This window comes from Pagrus pagrus (assembly GCF_965226575.1).
Source record: "Pagrus pagrus genome assembly, chromosome: 8".
Lineage (NCBI taxonomy): Eukaryota > Metazoa > Chordata > Actinopteri > Spariformes > Sparidae > Pagrus > Pagrus pagrus.
Window position 1 is genome coordinate 411,443 of NC_140192.1, and position 18,594 is coordinate 430,036.

Sequence of the window (18,594 nt, forward strand, 5' to 3'; positions counted from 1 at the left end):
GGATGATGGATGATGATGATGGATGGATGATGGATGAATGATGGATGAATGATGGATGGATGAATGATGGATGAATGATGGATGGATGATGGATGATGATGATGGATGGATGATGGATGAATGATGGATGGATGATGGATGAATGATGGATGAATGATGGATGGATGATGGATGATGATGATGATGGATGATGATGATGGATGAATGATGGATGAATGATGGATGAATGATGATGGATGAATGATGGATGAATGATGGATGGATGATGGATGATGATGATGGATGGATGATGGATGAATGATGGATGGATGATGGATGAATGATGGATGGATGATGGATGGATGATGGATGGATGCACAGCTTGTTTGTGTCAGCTGACCCTCAGTAAATTATTTTTTCCTTTTTGTTTGTTTGTGTTCAGTCAGAATGATTGATATATAATGATTGATTATGATTGATTATTAAATTGATATTGTTCAAAATTCTATAATCTGATTCTCAAAATGAGAAGTTTGACTGCGCATGTCTACAAAATCAGCTGTGAGGGGGCGGAGCTTGAGTGACGTATCAGGAAGAGTTCCCCACGCGTGTTGGTCTGTGAGTGTGTCGGTGAGTCTGTGCAGTTTAATTCTTCTGTTTTTCTGTTTTTATCTTTTTCTGTTTTTCTTCACGTGTTCAAACTTAAGTATGTTCACCGGAAGCAGCTGCTGTTAGCATGGGGTTAGCATTAGCTGCAGTGCTACAACGGAGCCACAGACACACACACACACACACACGTGTTTGTATGTGTGTGTTGTCGTGTCGTTGTGTGTAACTTTAACATCTTTAACGTTGTTTCCACACATTTATTTATTTTGGTTTCGTCACCGTGTTTAAAGTAAAGCTAACGGTGCTAAACGGGCTAACTGTAGCATACTTCTCCCTCTGTACATCACACCGAACTCCATTCAGAAATGACTTAATTTAACGTTCTCGTACCTGTCGCACAGTGAAACACAGGTATCGTAATCAACATGAAGCACTGAACTCTTCTACAAGGATCACTCTTTTGTTCGGCACAACCTAAATGAATCAAACGTCTGTGTATTTGATAAATGTGTCGGTTTTTAATTTGCTTCTTCAGTTATTGCCGTTATTCACTAATATACTGAAGCGACATCCTCTCGGTGTTTGACACAGCTGGTGGTGCTGATTCAAACAGACTGTGGAATAGTTGTTCATGTAAAATCATTACTTTGCAAAAGCCATTTTACAGTATACACACACAGTGTGTGTACAATGTGCACGTGACAGTGAAACAGCTGTCTGGATCATACACGTTAAATGTACAACTTCATAGTTACTGTTTTATATCATGCTGACATGTGAATTAGCAGTTTTTTGAATGAAGTTTGGTGCTAATCTGAAATCGTCTGATGACTCTAACCTGCCTGTGTCTCAGGTGTATTGATGATGTCATCAGCAGAGGACACACAGAGCAGGAGACCTGTGAGTGCTCAGCAGAGATGGGCCAGAGTGAGTCTCAGATTTCATTATAATGATCAGAAGGTTGTGTTTCTGTCCAGCCTTAGATCACACCCTGCAGCTCCTCCGGTCTCAGGTAGACTTGTTATAAATGTCTCCTGTGTCTGTGTCCGTCCTCCAGAAGAAGCAGCGAGCAGAGAAGAGGAGGTTCAGCTCCTCACAGGAGGAGAAGAGGAGCTCCTTCAAGCAGAGGAGACTCAGTGACACAGCAGAGGAGGAGAAGGAGGTGTCTGCACATGCTCAGGTAAACTCTGTCACACCGTCTCCACCAATCAGGTGTCTTCTTTTTCCTCCAGGTGAAGTTTAAAAGTTTATTTCCTGTTCTGTTGTTATTGTATTTGTTGTTATATAATAATAATAATAATAATAATAATACATTATCATTATTAATAATAATAGTTATTATCTGTGTTTGTGTCTTCAGTCTCACCCCTCTGAGCAGACAGACAGGAGGACACCACAGAAGAAGAAGGAAACAGGAAGGAACATCAAGACTTCCTCTCTGTTCAAACACAATCCAGAGATCCCCGAGATCCACCGGTACACTGCTCCTCTCTGATTGGCTCAACAGATCACCCTCTCATTCTGATTGGTTCATAACACAACCATCTGACATCATCATCATTCTTCTGCTTCTTCTTCTTCTTCAGACCGGCCGTCTCTCAGTTGAAGGAGAAGATTTTCACCAGTGACTCGTTTTCAGAGCTCGACTTGCACCCACACCTGGTAACACACACACACACACACACACACACACACACACACACACTCACACACACTGTGTTCTGATTGGCTGATTTCTGTCCGCCAGGTGGCGACACTGAACAAAGTTCTGAATGTTTCTACGGTGACCAAGTGAGTATAGACACACACACACTAAGGGTGTCACGATTTTCGTGAAATTAATTCACAATCTCGAACTTCGAATTAAAAAACAGACTCGTCGATGCTGCCACGCCCCCACGTCACGTCCGGTCGGCTTGCCAAGGGGAAAACACACACGTGTTGAAGTGCTGCGAGTCAACCTCCTCTAACTTAGCTACTAGCTAAGCCAGCAGCTGTTAGCTGCAGCCAGTCAAACGACAGCATGGTGTTACACCGTCCCTGCTCGGCTCCCGGACCGTGGTCGGGAAGCACAGGGGAGATGATTTCCTCCAGGGCCGAAGTTTGTGTTTACCTTCGGGGTGAACCCCCTTTCACCTGTTGAGCTGGTGGGGAAATAATACCAGGGAGCTCTGCTGTATCTGAGGAGCGTCGCCTTTATTCAGCCAGACTGCAGCCTGTGTTGAACACTTCACTGCTGCTGCTGCTGCTGCTTTCTTCTCCTTCCTCTCTCATTCATTCACTGTCCACACGCTCCCTCACTCTCGCTCGGCCACTCACACCTCACGCACACACACCGCCCTACTCCTGAAAGGAGCTACGCCACCTGGCAACTGCAGATGCAGGAGAGCCATCGACAGAACGTGAACCCCTCCTCTCGTTTTTGTTTGTTTAGTTGTGAACTTGAATGTCATCGTCTGTCATCTTCTCCTTTTTTCAGCTTTTTCAAAACTTTAATGTGTGTGTGTGTGTGTGTGTGTGTGTGTGTGTGTTCAGTGTGCAGAAACAGACGATCCCTGCTCTTCTGTCAGGACGAGATGCTGTCGTTCGATCTCAGACTGGATCAGGTGATACGCACGTCAAACCCTCCAAAGACTCGTGGACTGTGTGTCTGATGGTGGACTGTGTCTCTGGTGGTGGACTGTGTGTCTGATGGTGGACTGTGTCTCTGGTGGTGGACTGTGTCTCTGATGGTGGACTGTGTGTCTGGTGGTGGACTGTGTGTCTGATGGGGGACTGTGTGTCTGGTGGTGGACTGTGTCTCTGGTGGTGGACTGTGTGTCTGGTGGTGGACTGTGTGTCTGATGGTGGACTGTGTGTCTGGTGGTGGACTGTGTGTCTGATGGTGGACTGTGTGTCTGGTGGTGGACTGTGTCTCTGGTGGTGGACTGTGTCTCTGGTGGTGGACTGTGTGTCTGATGGTGGACTGTGTCTCTGGTGGTGGACTGTGTCTCTGATGGTGGACTGTGTGTCTGGTGGTGGACTGTGTGTCTGGTGGTGGACTGTGTCTCTGGTGGTGGACTGTGTCTCTGGTGGTGGACTGTGTGTCTGATGGTGGACTGTGTCTCTGATGGTGGACTGTGTCTCTGGTGGTGGACTGTGTCTCTGATGGTGGACTGTGTCTCTGCAGGTAAGACCCTGTCCTACGCCGTCCCGGTGGTCCAGAGTCTTCAGGCGGTCCAGCCGAAGGTCAGCAGGTCTGACGGTCCTCTGGCTGTCGTCATCGTCCCGACTAGAGAGGTTCAGTCTGTTCACACTGTTTTACCAGAAACACTTTGATTATTGATCAATCAGCTTTCTGATCAACCGCTAATTATCTCTCTGTCTGTCTCTCCTCCTGTCTGTCTGTCTGTCTGTCTGTCTGTCTGTCTGTCCATCAGCTCGCCCAGCAGACGTTTCAGACGTTCCAGAAGCTTGTGAAGGTAACACAGATATAATGTCAGAGCTCAGCTGATCATATTAATCTGATATTATTGATCATTGCTGGCTCCAGATGATTCATGACTTTTATTGTGAAGGAGCTGCAGGAAGTCTTAATGTCTAAATGATGTTCACACGTGGATGGCTTTAAATTTCCTGAATATTAACAAATCAAGAACAGAAGTCATTCTGTTTACCTTGTTGATGGTTGTAACAGTGTTGTTGGTCCACGAGCCTCTGCTCAGAACCGAGTCATCTTTGATTCTGCTTTTTTTTTTTTTGAACATTCTTTTTATTGAACATTTTCAAAATCGTAACAGTCCAGCACAGTGTATACAAATTATATGAGATATGTAGCAAATCCAGGATACATCCACAGCAATGATCACAGAAGTCCTTATTAGGTCAAACATTTCAGCCAGTACTCCAACACTTTGCCAAACTTTCCTTCTGACCTTTAATACCAAATCTCAGTCTTTCTAGAGAAATATAGTCTGATATCAAAGACTTCCACAGATGTACTGAAGCCATTTGGTCATAACAGCCTTTCGGCTGTACAGTGTTCTTATGTGATCTTATCCCAATAGACATGATATGAGATTAGGCTGTAATTGCTGCTGGATTATCACACTAACCTCATCACATACCGTTTGCCAAAACCGTCGAATCTTTTCACATTCCCAGAGGCAGCGAAATCCTGTCCCTGAAATAGTCTTACATTTGGGCAGTTTGGAGAGGCCCCTGCTGTATGTTTATTATACATGTATGGAGAGGATATTATATTGCATTTCTCTGAGTCTGTTACATATGGATATTTTCGAAGGTAGAAGTAAAATTTCCTCCCATATTTCGGTGTCTATTGTTGTTTTCAACCGAGTCTCCTATGATTTTCGTAGGAGTGATAGTCTGTCTGTATTCAAATGTTGCAGCTTGGAATAAAATTTGGAGACAGTGACCTTGTTTAAGACTATCTAAAAGAGTATTTTCTAATAGTATCCATTTTAGTATATACATAGTGTCTGACCTGAAGGTATTTGTAAAATTATTTTGTTTGTAGTTTGTATGTTGCCTGTAATGATTCTAATGTTTTAAATTTCCCCCAAAGGTCATAAATATGGTAAATTCCTGCTTCATACCAGTTCTGATAGTTAGATCAAATGCCCCCTCTAGTTAAATCAGGATTATCAGTCATTGTTGTTAAACAACTCAATTTATGTTTAGTCCCAAATAATTTCCGTAGAGAATTCCAAGTATTACCCACATTAGTAATTAAAAAATTGTCTTTCCCCATAATTGGTAGTTCACTCCTGCGTTTATCAAGTTAGTTGACAGGAGATTACGGTTTGGAGAAGGTTGCTTCAATCTCAAACCACGGTGGCTCGGTGGAGCAGTTGCCCATATTGAGATAATTCTGGCTTGCATTGAGATTGTATAGTTTGTAATGTTGGGGAGGCCCCGTCCTCCTTGTTCTTTTGGTAGTTGTAAAATATCTAATTTAATTTTAGGCTTTCTGCCAGCCCATATAAAGTCAGAGAGAGCTTTATTTATGTCTTTAATGTTGTTTCTCTTCAGAGCTATGAAAAGCATACGTAGAGGATAAATAATTTTGGGGAGAATTATCATCTTAATAAGATTGACTCTGCCAAGAAAAGATACAGGAAGCTCCTTCCAACTTAACAACTTGTCCTTAATGTGTTTTACCATGGCGTTAACATTTTCAGCATAAAGTTGAGTAATTGTAGGTGTTATTTTAACCCCCAGGCATGTGAATCCATGTGGTGCCCAGCGAAAGGGTTTTACAAAGTCAGGTTCATACTCATACGAAAAACCGAGAGGCATGATTTCAGATTTTGTAAAATTAACCTTATATCCAGAGATTTGACCGAACTCTTTCACACAGTCGATTAGCGCAGGTATTGAGTTTGGTGGGTCTGTTAATGTCAGGAGGATATCGTCAGCGTACGGTAGAATTTTGTGCTGTGTTGTTCCTATCACCGTTCCTTTGATATTGGAGGTTTGTCGGATAACTATTGCTAATGGCTCCATAGCTAAAGAGAACAACAGAGGTGATAGTGGTGACCCTTGAGCTTGTACCTCTGTTAAGTTGAAAATTGGGCAGAAATTAGACCATTTGTTAAGAACAAGGCAGTGAGCATTTTGTATAAAAGCTGTACCCATCGAACAAAATCTGATTGAAAGCCAAATCTTTTCAACACTTCAAGCGTGTATTTTCGCTAAATGCGATCAAAAGCTTTCTCTGCATCCATCGTTACTATAGCACTTAGAGTTTGACGAAAAATTAAGATAGTGAATAATATTAATTAAACGTCTTGTGTTATTTGATGAAGTACGGCCTTTTATAAACCCTGTTTGGTCTGCTTTAACTTTATCAGTCACCAGTCTTTCTAGTCGATTAGCCACTATGTTTGAAAGTATTTTTACATCCACTCCAAGAAGCTAACCGGGCGATAAGAAGCACATAGTTCTGGATCTTTCCCTTTTTTGGGGATAACTATAATGTGAGCTTAGCACGTAGATTTTGGGAGTTCATCCTCTTCAAAAGATTTGTTGAACATACGTTGTAATAGTTTGTTAATTTTACTTTTCATCTTTTTATAAAACTGTACACAGAATCCATCAGCCCCTGGACTTTTATCTGACTGGAGTGAGGAGATTGCTTTATCAATTTCTGTTAATATAACAGGTCCTTTCAACAGTTTAGCTCGTTCATCTGTTAGCTGAGGCATCTGTAAGCCATCTAAAAAATTACTACTGGTAAGTGTATCATTGTCCAATTCTGAGGTATACAACGTTTCATAAAATTTCTGAAAGCATTCATTGATCTTTGTATTGTTTGACGGATTTGATCCTCATCAGTTATTGCAGCAATAAAAGCCTTTTGGGGAGAGTTTCTTGCAAGACGAGCTAAGAACTTACTTGGCTTATTTCCAAATTCAAACAATCTTTGTCGAGCAAACAAAATGTCAGACTCAGCCTTCTTTGTTAGTAAATTAGTCAACAGTAGTCTTGCCTCCTTTAACTCTTTAAGCACCCCATCCGATTTGGATCTATGAAAATCTTCCTCTAATTTTTTGATTTTCTTTTCGAGTCGTGATTGTTCTTGAGCGTGCTCTTTTTTCTTCTTGCTAGAGAATGATATAATCATGCCTGGCATGTAAGCTTTATAAGCTTCCCACACCAATCTCGGATCAGAGTCATTGCAGTCATTTACTTCTAAATAGAGGTCTGTCTGCGTTTCCAAGAATTTGATAAAATTATCGTCATGAAACAGTGATGCATTAATTTTCCAAGAGAACGATCGTCATTTCCAGAGTGACGGGAGCATGGTCTGAAAGGGCAATGGATCCAATGCCAGACTGTTCTACCAAATGGGCTAGGTGTTCAGATATAAATATATAGTCAATTTGTGAGAATGACAAGTGAGGTGGAGAATCAAATGTGTAATTTTTGTTATTGGGATTCATATATCTCCAACCATCTAACAGGTTAAATATCTCAAGAAAATGTTGTAGTGCTCTGCCAGATTTTGACTGATCTTTATGATGGGGGTCTCTATAGAGAGGGGGGAAGATGACAATTAAAATCACCTCTAATTATCATATTCGTACAGTCCAGTTCAGCAATTTTACTGAGCAGGAAGGCAAAAAAGTCTGTGTCATAGACATTAGGAGCATAAACATTTCCTAACAGTACTGATTCTCCATACAGTTCTCCTTTTACTAGAACTATCCATCCGTCTGTATCTTTATAACTATTTTTAGCTGTAAATGGCAACAATCCATGAACTGATATAATTGCACCTCTTTTATTTGTGGAATAAGATGTAAAATATACCCGTCCGACCCATTCCCTGAGATATTTGTTGTGCTCCTCCTCATTCAAATGGGTTTCTTGGAGGAATGCAACCTGGACATTTTCCTTTTTTAGAACCGCTTTTCTTATTGGAGCCCTTGATATTCCAGGTAAAACAATTAATATTCAAAGTAATGTAACATTATATCATGCTGTATAGTCTTGTTTACCTTATAACATCATTTGGATATGCTTTTAATCTGAAATCTTGCCTGGACAAAAACAAAAACCACAAGAACAATCCAAGCAAAAGCAACCTAAAGCTCGGATAAGACCTACCTAACATGGTTAAAACAGAGCCAAGAACAACAAAAAACAAAAGCCTCGACATACTCTAGCTCTACCAGTACAGCTGAGGGGGCAGAAGAAACAAGGTGGAAGAAAAAAAAGAGTATGTCAGGCGTCTCCATCTGGATTCTGTCCTAACCATAATGCTAGCATGTCAACGACTGTGTAAATAATAGTAGTGAACAGCAGCTCAAGTAAACTGAGTACAAGTGCGTTTAAATTTAAGATGAACAGAAGCTATCTTAATGTAATATAGTACTCACTGTCCATCTTTATTCATTTGTATCAGCAGTCATGTTCGAGGCAGATGATACCATTTACCTGATTACAGGTGGATTGATACAGTCACTGGGTCGTGGGGAGTGTCTTCACGTAGTCTTTGATTTCTTTCATTGTGGACAGGGAGATCGGTTTTCCATTTGGAGGGAGAACCTTAATTACAGCTGGATACGCAAAAGCGTGTTTGATCCCCGCTTCCCGACGCCTTCTGCGCACGTCTGCAGATTCTTGTCTCCGCTTTACAATCTCCGCAGAAAAGTCCTGGTAAAAAGACGCTGCTTGACCATCCATCCTAACTCTGCCCTTTGTTTAAGATCCTCTGTCTGTCCGTGTAGTCGTGAAGCCTCACCAGGACTGTACCTGTCTGCCGGGGGATCCCACTGGAGCTCCCACACGGGGAGCTCGTTCTATGTTCAGCCGCTCCCCTTGCATGTCCATGTTTGCATGTCCGTTCAGCGTGGACATTCAGCATGGACATGCCATGTTCAAGACCTCGGGAATCCACTTTTCAAAAAACACAGGTGGATTCTTGTCTTCAGTGCTTTCTTTCAGTCCAATAATTCTGACGTTTGTCGTCGACTCTTTTTCAGCGCTGACTCCACCGATTCAAGCCGTGGTGCATTAGCGGCTGCATTATCCTCCAAGTCGGGCACTCGTTGTTCCACCGTCCCCAGTCTATCCACTAGCTTGTCCAGCTTTTCTGACATCTCTGTGACTGGATATTAGTGAGTTTAGTGTGTTTAGAGTTTAGTGTTTAGTGAATCTAGCTTTTTCCAGCTGAGACTACTGAGTAAGGTGAAGCCCTATCTCCCCCTACCTGACTTTGAGAGGGCGATCCATGCATTTATCACCTGTCGTCTTGATTATTGCAACTCTCTTGATGTTGGACTGGACCAGCAGTCTCTGAACCGCCTGTCCAAAATGCGGCAGCCCGATTGTTGACGGGCAAAAAACGACGCGATCACATATCCCCTATTCTCGCCTCTCTTCCCTGGCTCCCTGTCCAGTTCAGGGTCGAGTTCAGCCCCTCTTTATTTCTCTGACCTCATCAAGCCTCACACTCCAGCCAGAGCACTGAGTTACTGCTGGTTTGCCCCAGATCGACACTAAAGAGCGAGGGCGACAGAGCATTTTCAGTTGTGGCCCCTAATTCACGGAGCAACCTTCCCTCCATGTTAGAGCAGCTGCAACTCTTTTTAAGACCCGCCTGGCCTTCAGCTCACCCTGACGCCCTGACCTGTGACCTGTGACCTGTGACCTTCTTCTTTTAGTGCAGCTTTTATTTGTTTTACCGTGTCTTAGTATTGTTCCTGTTGTTACTCTGTGTTGATGGTTTATCTGTTTTTATCTATATTGCTAGCACCTGACTGTTGAGTTCATAACAACTCAGGTGTCTCTCTCTCTCTCTGTAGCCGTTTACCTGGATCGTCCCAGGTGTCCTGATGGGAGGAGAGAAGAGGAAAGCTGAGAAGGCCAGGTACTCTTCTCCTTCTCCTCCTTCTCCTCCTTCTCCTTCTTCTCCTTCTTCTCCTTCTCCTCCTCCTTCTCCTTCTCCTTCTTCTTCTCCTTCTCCTCCTTCTCCTCCTTCTCCTTCTTCTCCTTCTTCTCCTTCTCCTCCTTCTTCTCCTTCTCCTCCTTCTTCTCCTTCTCCTTCTTCTCCTCCTTCTCCTTCTTCTCCTTCTCCTCCTTCTTCTCCTTCTCCTTCTTCTCCTTCTCCTCCTTCTCCTCCTTCTCCTTCTTCTCCTTCTCCTCCTTCTTCTCCTTCTTCTCCTTCTCCTTCTTCTCCTTCTCCTCCTTCTCCTCCTTCTTCTCCTCCTTCTCCTTCTTCTCCTTCTTCTCCTTCTTCTCCTCCTTCTCCTTCTTCTCCTTCTTCTCCTTCTTCTTCTCCAGCTTCCAGCTGCAGGAAACATGGATTGTCATTAAGCAGTCGAAGGTTGATCCTCTGCAGATCAGGACGTTTAGTCTCGCTGTTGGACAAACTGTCTGATGTTTGTCTTAAGGCTCCGTAAAGGAATCAACATCCTGGTGTCCACTCCGGGACGTCTGGTAGATCATATCAAACACACCCTGAGCATCGCCTTCAGTGCTGTCCGCTGGCTCATCCTGGACGAGGCCGACCGGTAACTGTCACTACATGAGCTCCACACTGGGCTAACATTAGCATGCTACACTGCTAACTGACTGTGTGTGTGTGTGTGTGTGTGTGTGTGTGTGTGTGTGTTCAGGACGTTGGACCTGGGCTTTGAGAAGGATCTGACCGTCATCTTAAACAGTCTGAACTCTACAGGACCGAGCCGACAGAACGTCCTGCTGTCTGCCACACTGACACACGGTAACACACTGACACACTGACACACGGTAACACACCGACACACTGACACACGGTAACACACTGACACACTGACACACGGTAACACACTGACACACGGTAACACACTGACACACTGACACACGGTAACACACCGACACACTGACACACGGTAACACACCGACACACTGACACACGGTAACACACTGACACACTGACACACGGTAACACACTGACACACGGTAACACACTGACACACTGACACACGGTAACACACTGACACACGGTAACACACTGACACACGGTAACACACCGACACACTGACACACGGTAACACACTGACACACGGTAACACACTGACACACGGTAACACACTGACACACTGACACATGGTAACACACCGACACACGGTAACACACTGACACACTGACACACGGTAACACACTGACACGCTGACACACGGTAACACACTGACACACTGACACGCGGTAACACACTGACACACTGACACACGGTAACACACTGACACACTGACACACGGTAACACACTGACACACTGACACACTGACACACGGTAACACACTGACACACTGACACACGGTAACACACTGACACGCGGTAACACACTGACACGCTGACACACGGTAACACACTGACACACGGTAACACACCGACACACGGTAACACACTGACACACTGACACATGGTAACACACTGACACACGGTAACACACTGACACACGGTAACACACTGACACACTGACACACGGTAACACACTGACACGCTGACACACGGTAACACACTGACACACTGACACGCGGTAACACACTGACACACGGTAACACACCGACACACTGTAACACACTGACACACGGTAACACACCGACACACAGTAACACACTGACACACGGTAACACACCGACACACAATAACACACTGACACACGGTAACACACCGACACACAGTAACACACTGACACACTGACACACGGTAACACACCGACACACAGTAACACACTGACACACGGTAACACACCGACACACAGTAACACACTGACACACTGACACACGGTAACACACCGACACACAGTAACACACTGACACACGGTAACACACCGACACACAATAACACACTGACACACGGTAACACACCGACACACAGTAACACACTGACACACCGACACACAGTAACACACTGACACACTGACACACGGTAACACACCGACACACGGTAACACACTGACACACGGTAACACACCGACACACTGACACACTGACACACGGTAACACACTGACACGCGGTAACACACTGACACACTGACACACGGTAACACACTGACACACTGACACATGGTAACACACTGACACACGGTAACACACTGACACGCGGTAACACACTGACACACGGTAACACACCGACACACTGACACACTGACACACAGTAACACACTGACACACGGTAACACACTGACACACTGACACACGGTAACACACTGACACACTGACACATGGTAACACACTGACACGCGGTAACACACTGACACGCGGTAACACGCTGACACATGGTAACACACCGACACACGGTAACACACTGACACACGGTAACACACTGACACGCGGTAACACGCTGACACATGGTAACACACCGACACACGGTAACACACTGACACACAGTAACACACCGACACACGGTAACACACTGACACACTGACACACGGTAACACACTGACACACGGTAACACACCGACACACGGTAACACACTGACACACAGTAACACACTGACACACAGTAACACACTGACAACACCGTCTGTGAGCTTGTGTCGTTCATGATGGTTTGATTTAATGCTGAATTTACAAGAAGGCGCCGATAACGAAGAGACAGCGCTTCACAAAGTTTGTCCTCATGAAACAACTCTTAAAATCACTACTTTTGTTAATGGAGTCTGGTGATGCTGTGCTGACTGGTTCAGTGGTTGGTCAGCTAAACAGACGGTGTGTTCACAGACAGCTGCTCATCAGCAGGTTAACGGTCAGAGAGAGATCAGGTCATGAAGTGTCTCGTGGGCGTTGTCCTGATTGGTCCACGTGTTGATGTCAGTTTGTGATGATGGCTGCGCCCATAATTGATGTATTTTCTTTGTATTTGTACCACGTTGGTCGTTTTAATGTCGATGTTAAATGCTCTTACACACTTGATTACATTGCTGCCTTAATACAGTCACCAATGTATGCACTGCACGGTCTCGCTGTGCCTGCAATACAATGTAAAGTTTTGTTTTCGAGCTGGTTTGCTAAAGAGGCTAATGTAGCTAACAATAACAAAACAATGACTAGCTTGCTACTGCCCTGATGGCGTCCATGTTCTTCCGACTCCTCGTGTAGCGATGACACGGGAAAGTGCTACAAGCAAGAAATGACGTCACGTTCTCGCGTAAGCACCTCGGGCTTCTCCAGCGCGACTCTAACAACATGTCTGTCACCGTTCAACCTCCCGCTGTGTCTCAGGTGTGACTCGGTTAGCAGACGTTTGTCTTAACGACCCAGTCAACATCCAGGTGTCTGGCCCCGCCTCCTCTGACCTCACCAACGACTCCACTGTGACCTCTGACCCCAGCACAGCCAGCCAATCAGAGAGCTTTGCTGTCCCAGAGGCTCTGAAGCAGTTTGTGGTGGTGGTTCCCAGTAAGATCAGACTGGTGTGTCTGGCTGCGTTCATACTGGACAAGTGCAAGGTAACAATAAAGATAATTATTTATTTGATATCATCGTCCTCATTTCTGTTGTTACGTTGAGTTCAGTTTGTTTTAAAGCTGGTTTTCAGTATTTTTAGCTCAGACCTTCAGAACAGAGTCGGCAGGAAGAAACTAAAAACTCATTCAGTTTATCATCACATCAGACAGAAATTAAAATTCTTACGAATGAAAAGCTTGAACAAGGAAACGTTTTGTTTGTTAATTACTAAAAATGATTAGGTTTTTCTTTCTGTATTTCCTCAACTCTCCACGTGACAACAGATCCCTGTTAGCTGTGCTGTGACATAATTAAGCTCTAAGCTAACCGGTACTTTGGTAAAATCACTAAATGTGGTGCTTAGATCCAGAATATATTCCAGTTATTGTCCAGTTAATGTACATTTTTAAGAAAATGTGATTTTTAAAATGTAAAAAAAACGTTAATGGTGCAGTAAAGACTCACAGACTCCAGGTGGCAGCAGAACAACATCAGATTGTTCGGTTCAGGTTAGAGTCAGGTGCTTAGACCTCAGGTGTACGTCCTTTAATAAATGGTGTTGCAGTCGCTGTGATCTGATTGGCTGACAGCAGCTCATCATCATGACACTCTGTCTTCGTTCAGTTTTCTCAGAACAACAAACTCATCGTCTTCGTCTCGAGCTGCGAGGCCGTCGAGTTCCTCCATTCTCTCTTCACCTGCGTCGTCTCGGGGCCCTCGACCAATCAGAAGCCTCGACTCAGCTTCCTGCGTCTCCATGGCAACATGAAGCAGGAGGTAAGAGCGCCCCCTGCTGTGTGATGAGGATCAAACTGCTCTTCAGTGTCTGAGTGTGTTTGTTTTGTCCACCAGGAGCGCTCGGAGGTGTTCCAGCAGTTCTCTGTGTCTCAGGGTGGAGTTCTGCTGTGTACCGTGAGTCTGAGTCCATCTCACACACACACACACACACAGACACACAGACACACACACAGACACACACAGACACACACACACAGACACACACAGAGACACACACACACACACACACACACACACACACACACACACAGACACACACACAGACACACACAGACACACACACACAGACACACACAGAGACACACACACAGACACACACACACACACACACAGACACATACACACACACACAGTCACACACAGACACACACACACACACACACACACACACACAGACACATACACACACTCACACTCACACACAGACACAGACACACACACAGACACACACACAGACACACACACACACAGACACACACACACACACACACACACACACACATACACACACACACACAGTCACACACACAGTCACACACAGACACAGACACAGACACACACACACACAGACACACACACACACACACACACACACAGACACACACAGTCACACACAGACACAGACACACACACACAGACACACACAGTCACACACACACACACAGACACACACACAGACACACACACACACACACACACACACACACAGACACAGACACACACACAGTCACACACAGACACAGACACACACACAGACACACACACAGACACACACACACAGACACACACAGTCACACACACACACACACACACACACACACACACACACACACACAGACACACACACAGTCACACACAGACACAGACACACACACAGACACACACACACACACAGACACACAGACAGACAGACACACACAGACAGACACACACAGACACACACACACACTCTCTCACACAGTATTCACGTTTCAACACACAGTTGGTTTACAGTCTAACAGGGGACGTGTGTTTCAGGACGTAGCAGCCAGAGGTCTGGACCTTCCTCAGGTCACCTGGATCGTTCAGGTGTGTGTGTATTAACTACAGCAGTGAGTCGTAATCTTAGTACAAGTACTGCATCCATCAAACAGCGACTCATTGACCCGTCCTTGTGTTCAGTACACTCCTCCGACGGCAGCAGCAGAGTACGTTCACCGGGTCGGGCGGACGGCTCGTATCGGAGGAAGAGGAAACAGTCTCATCTTCCTCACTCCTGCTGAGACCGCCTTCATCAACGAGCTGGCCAATCACAACATCAGGTCTGTTGACTGACAGCCAGTCACAATGTAACCTGTAGCACCACCTCAGTACCATCAGAACACACAGAGTACTTCTGCTGGTTCTGGTTTTGACTGTGGGGGTGGGGCTTGTTGTGTTTCAGCCTATCAGAAATAAAGCTGCAGGAGATCCTGTCCAGTCTGATGATGGACGACACCTACAAGGGGCGGGGCAAATACCACAGCAAGGTAAGATCCTCTTACTTGGGCCCCTCAGACTGAGCTCCAGGGCTCTGGATCTCTGTTCTCGGGTGTGTGAAGAGGTCCGTCAGGTGTTGCCAGGACACCTTGAGGCTTCTCCAGGGTTATTGTTGGGATTCCAGGTTCCTGGTGTCTGTCGGAGGTTATCTGGGGTTTCTGATGGCATCCCAGATACTTGGATTGGGTTTCTGTGGTTCCAAGCGGTCTTCAGTGTGTCCCAGGGGTGTATATGTGGGCTCCAGGTGTCTTTCAGGGATACCAGGGGTTTTGTTAAAGTTCCAGTCTTCTGAGAGGCCGTTCCAGGGTTCTGATGGATTCACATGATGGATGACGTTTTTTGGAGTCCAACTGTACTCTGAAGGAGCTCCACAGAACTGTGAGGAGGATCCAGTGGTCTTTGTGTTGTGTTGGTTTGGGAGGCACTTGCCCAGGTCTTTGAGGTAACCTTGGATTGGATAGTTTGACGTTTTTCCTTTTCTGGGTTTGTTGAGGTTCCAGTTGCCCCTTCACAGTATCCCAGTGATGTATCTGGAGGTTTTAGGAGGCTTTGAGGGACACGATGGGTTGTTTAGTGGTACTGCTCTGCTCCTAGACTCTTTAAGAGAAATCCAGGCATGGTTGGGGTTTTTTAAGGGTCCTTCAGGGACTTGAGGAACCTTTGAGGAGGCTTCCTGGGTTCTTCGTGTGAATCGGAGTCTCTAATCTTTTGGGGGGTTTCCAACTGTTTTGAGTGAACTCCAGGACACTTTGACTGAGGTTCCGTTGATCTTTGGAGAAGTTCTATGGTTCCTTCAGGTGAACCTAGTAGCTTCTGAAGGAGTTGGACTCAGGGGTCTCCAGGGATCAAGTTCCTTCAGGGTGTTGGGAGTCAGTTTTAAAGGGAGCCATGCAGTCCTTGGTTGAGTTTGAATTGTCCCTCAGGGTTTTACCAGCGGTGCATTTGAAGGTTCTGGATGTGTTTGAAGGGGTTTCATGGTGTTCTAACCTGCTGTTTGTCTGACGGTGATGAGAATCATTTCAACACTTGTTTGTTTTTCTTTTTAAAGACCTGAACGTGCCGGTGTCGGCCCGCTCAGCGCCAACACCAACCATGAAAGAAGTGTAGTGACAGTGGAAGCAGCGGGGGGGCGTGTTTGTGACGGATCAGTTGAGACGGGCTGATTGAAGCTGGTGATAAGTGACTCCTGCTGCAGGTTCTGTCTGTCTGTGACTCTCTGACATCATAACTCTGGTTCTGAACCTTTATTTAAAACGGTCCATCTGTTGAACACGAAGCTGTCCTCACTGAGCAGCTCCACTGCAACAGGATGCAGGTTTACTGCCTTGCTCAGCGGCTCCTCGGTCTGTTCTCTGATCGTCTCCTGACGTCTTTAACCAAATAACATGAAGGTCACATTTAAAAAGAGAAAGCTGCATTTTATTGTGAAATCTGTGAAGCCAGGAAACCAACAGGAAGTGACAGCAAGCCAAAGATTGATCATTAATGGATCAATAAAATGATTGTGACGAGGGTCAGCCTGCATCTGTTCGCTTTATCGATCTCAGCAGTTTGAGTCGTTAATTACACATTTCTCAACTTCCTCACAATCATGTTGTTGTTGTTGTTGTTGTTGTTGTTCAGTCAGATTTTAGTGAGGGGGGGTCTGAGTTAGTGCCGTTTGATCTGTACAGTCAACCCTGACCTGTCTGTCTCTCTCACCTGTCTGTCTCTCTCTCACCTGTCTGTCTCTCTCTCACCTGTCTGCCTCTCACCTGTCTGTGTGTCAGAGCTCGTCCCGGGCTCTGGAGCAGGAGACCAGAGAGCGAGCGACGGTCCTCCAGACAGAGTTTGAGAACTTTGTCCACTCGGACGTTCAGTCGGTCCAAACGGCCAAGAAAGGTACAGAGTGACATCACCGTGTACTTCTTCTTTGGTTGTCTAGTCATCTGCTCAGTTCCTAACCCTCTGATGTCACTGTGATGTCACAGCGCTGCAGTCCTTCCTGCGGGCGTACACCACCTACCCCGCCCACCTCAAACACATCTTCCACATCCGCTCGCTCCACCTGGGACACACCGCCAAGAGCTTCGGCCTCAGAGACGCTCCGCAGGGCCTGAGCACCGCCACGGGCCCCTCAGGACCCAGGGCCAAGAACCACAGCAAGACCCAGAACCACAACAAGACCCAGAATCAGGCCAGGACTCCAGTCAAGAGCCAGAACAAGAGCCGACCTGGTGGAAAGAGGTGAGACGGACTGTCCATTAAGATGAGCTGGTCCTCCTCTTCTTCACCTCCATCAGACAAACCAGTCATTTCCTGCTCCTTCACATTCAAAGCTCCCCACTGGCATTACAGTAGGATGCTTTTATTGTGAAGGAGTTACAGGAAACAGGAGTTAGCGTAGCTTCTTTAGCTGAGCTAATAAAATAAAAACAAGTCCAATATTCTGCAGCAGCAGCAGCTCACCTGCAACCAGGTCCAGGTGAACAACCTGAAGACAGACTGTGTGTGTGTGTGTGTGTGTGTGTGTGTGTGTGTGTGTGTGTGTGTGTGTCTGACACCTCTGTCTGTTTCTGCTCATTAACACACACCCCCTGTTGACATGACTATACATAATTAACGCTGCTCCCTTCAGTCACAGATCATGTTTACTGTGTGTGTGCGTGTGTGTGTGTGCGTGTGTGTGTGTGTGAGTGTTTGTTGTTGTTAACAGCTGCTCCTCACAGCAGGCTTGTCTGGACACGGTCTGACCACACACACACTGTTATT

General features: G+C 45.6%; 1 protein-coding gene across 4 annotated transcripts in view; it reads left to right on the plus strand.

Annotated features, from left to right (window-relative positions):
* The first annotated feature begins 547 nt into the window (after nucleotides 1–547).
* ddx31 (DEAD (Asp-Glu-Ala-Asp) box polypeptide 31) overlaps nucleotides 548–18,594 on the plus strand; it is a 19,455-nt gene continuing 1,408 nt past the window's right edge. The window contains exons 1-20 of one of the 4 annotated variants that reach the window (XM_084360817.1): nucleotides 548–609; nucleotides 1,442–1,515; nucleotides 1,646–1,768; nucleotides 1,949–2,064; nucleotides 2,175–2,250; nucleotides 2,336–2,379; nucleotides 3,124–3,194; nucleotides 3,758–3,867; nucleotides 4,008–4,049; nucleotides 9,900–9,964; nucleotides 10,488–10,607; nucleotides 10,713–10,819; nucleotides 13,303–13,529; nucleotides 14,152–14,304; nucleotides 14,380–14,439; nucleotides 15,343–15,393; nucleotides 15,487–15,626; nucleotides 15,749–15,833; nucleotides 17,613–17,724; nucleotides 17,814–18,069. In XM_084360817.1, coding sequence (XP_084216943.1) covers nucleotides 1,450–1,515; nucleotides 1,646–1,768; nucleotides 1,949–2,064; nucleotides 2,175–2,250; nucleotides 2,336–2,379; nucleotides 3,124–3,194; nucleotides 3,758–3,867; nucleotides 4,008–4,049; nucleotides 9,900–9,964; nucleotides 10,488–10,607; nucleotides 10,713–10,819; nucleotides 13,303–13,529; nucleotides 14,152–14,304; nucleotides 14,380–14,439; nucleotides 15,343–15,393; nucleotides 15,487–15,626; nucleotides 15,749–15,833; nucleotides 17,613–17,724; nucleotides 17,814–18,069 — 2,024 coding nt within the window. In that variant the 5' untranslated portion in view covers nucleotides 548–609; nucleotides 1,442–1,449. Of the gene's footprint in view, nucleotides 610–653; nucleotides 721–932; nucleotides 1,000–1,441; nucleotides 1,516–1,645; nucleotides 1,769–1,948; nucleotides 2,065–2,174; nucleotides 2,251–2,335; nucleotides 2,380–3,123; nucleotides 3,195–3,757; nucleotides 3,868–4,007; nucleotides 4,050–9,899; nucleotides 9,965–10,487; nucleotides 10,608–10,712; nucleotides 10,820–13,302; nucleotides 13,530–14,151; nucleotides 14,305–14,379; nucleotides 14,440–15,342; nucleotides 15,394–15,486; nucleotides 15,627–15,748; nucleotides 15,834–17,612; nucleotides 17,725–17,813; nucleotides 18,070–18,594 lie in introns of those variants that run through there. The other 3 variants (XM_084360818.1, XM_084360820.1, XM_084360819.1) reach the window with 3 other exon arrangements.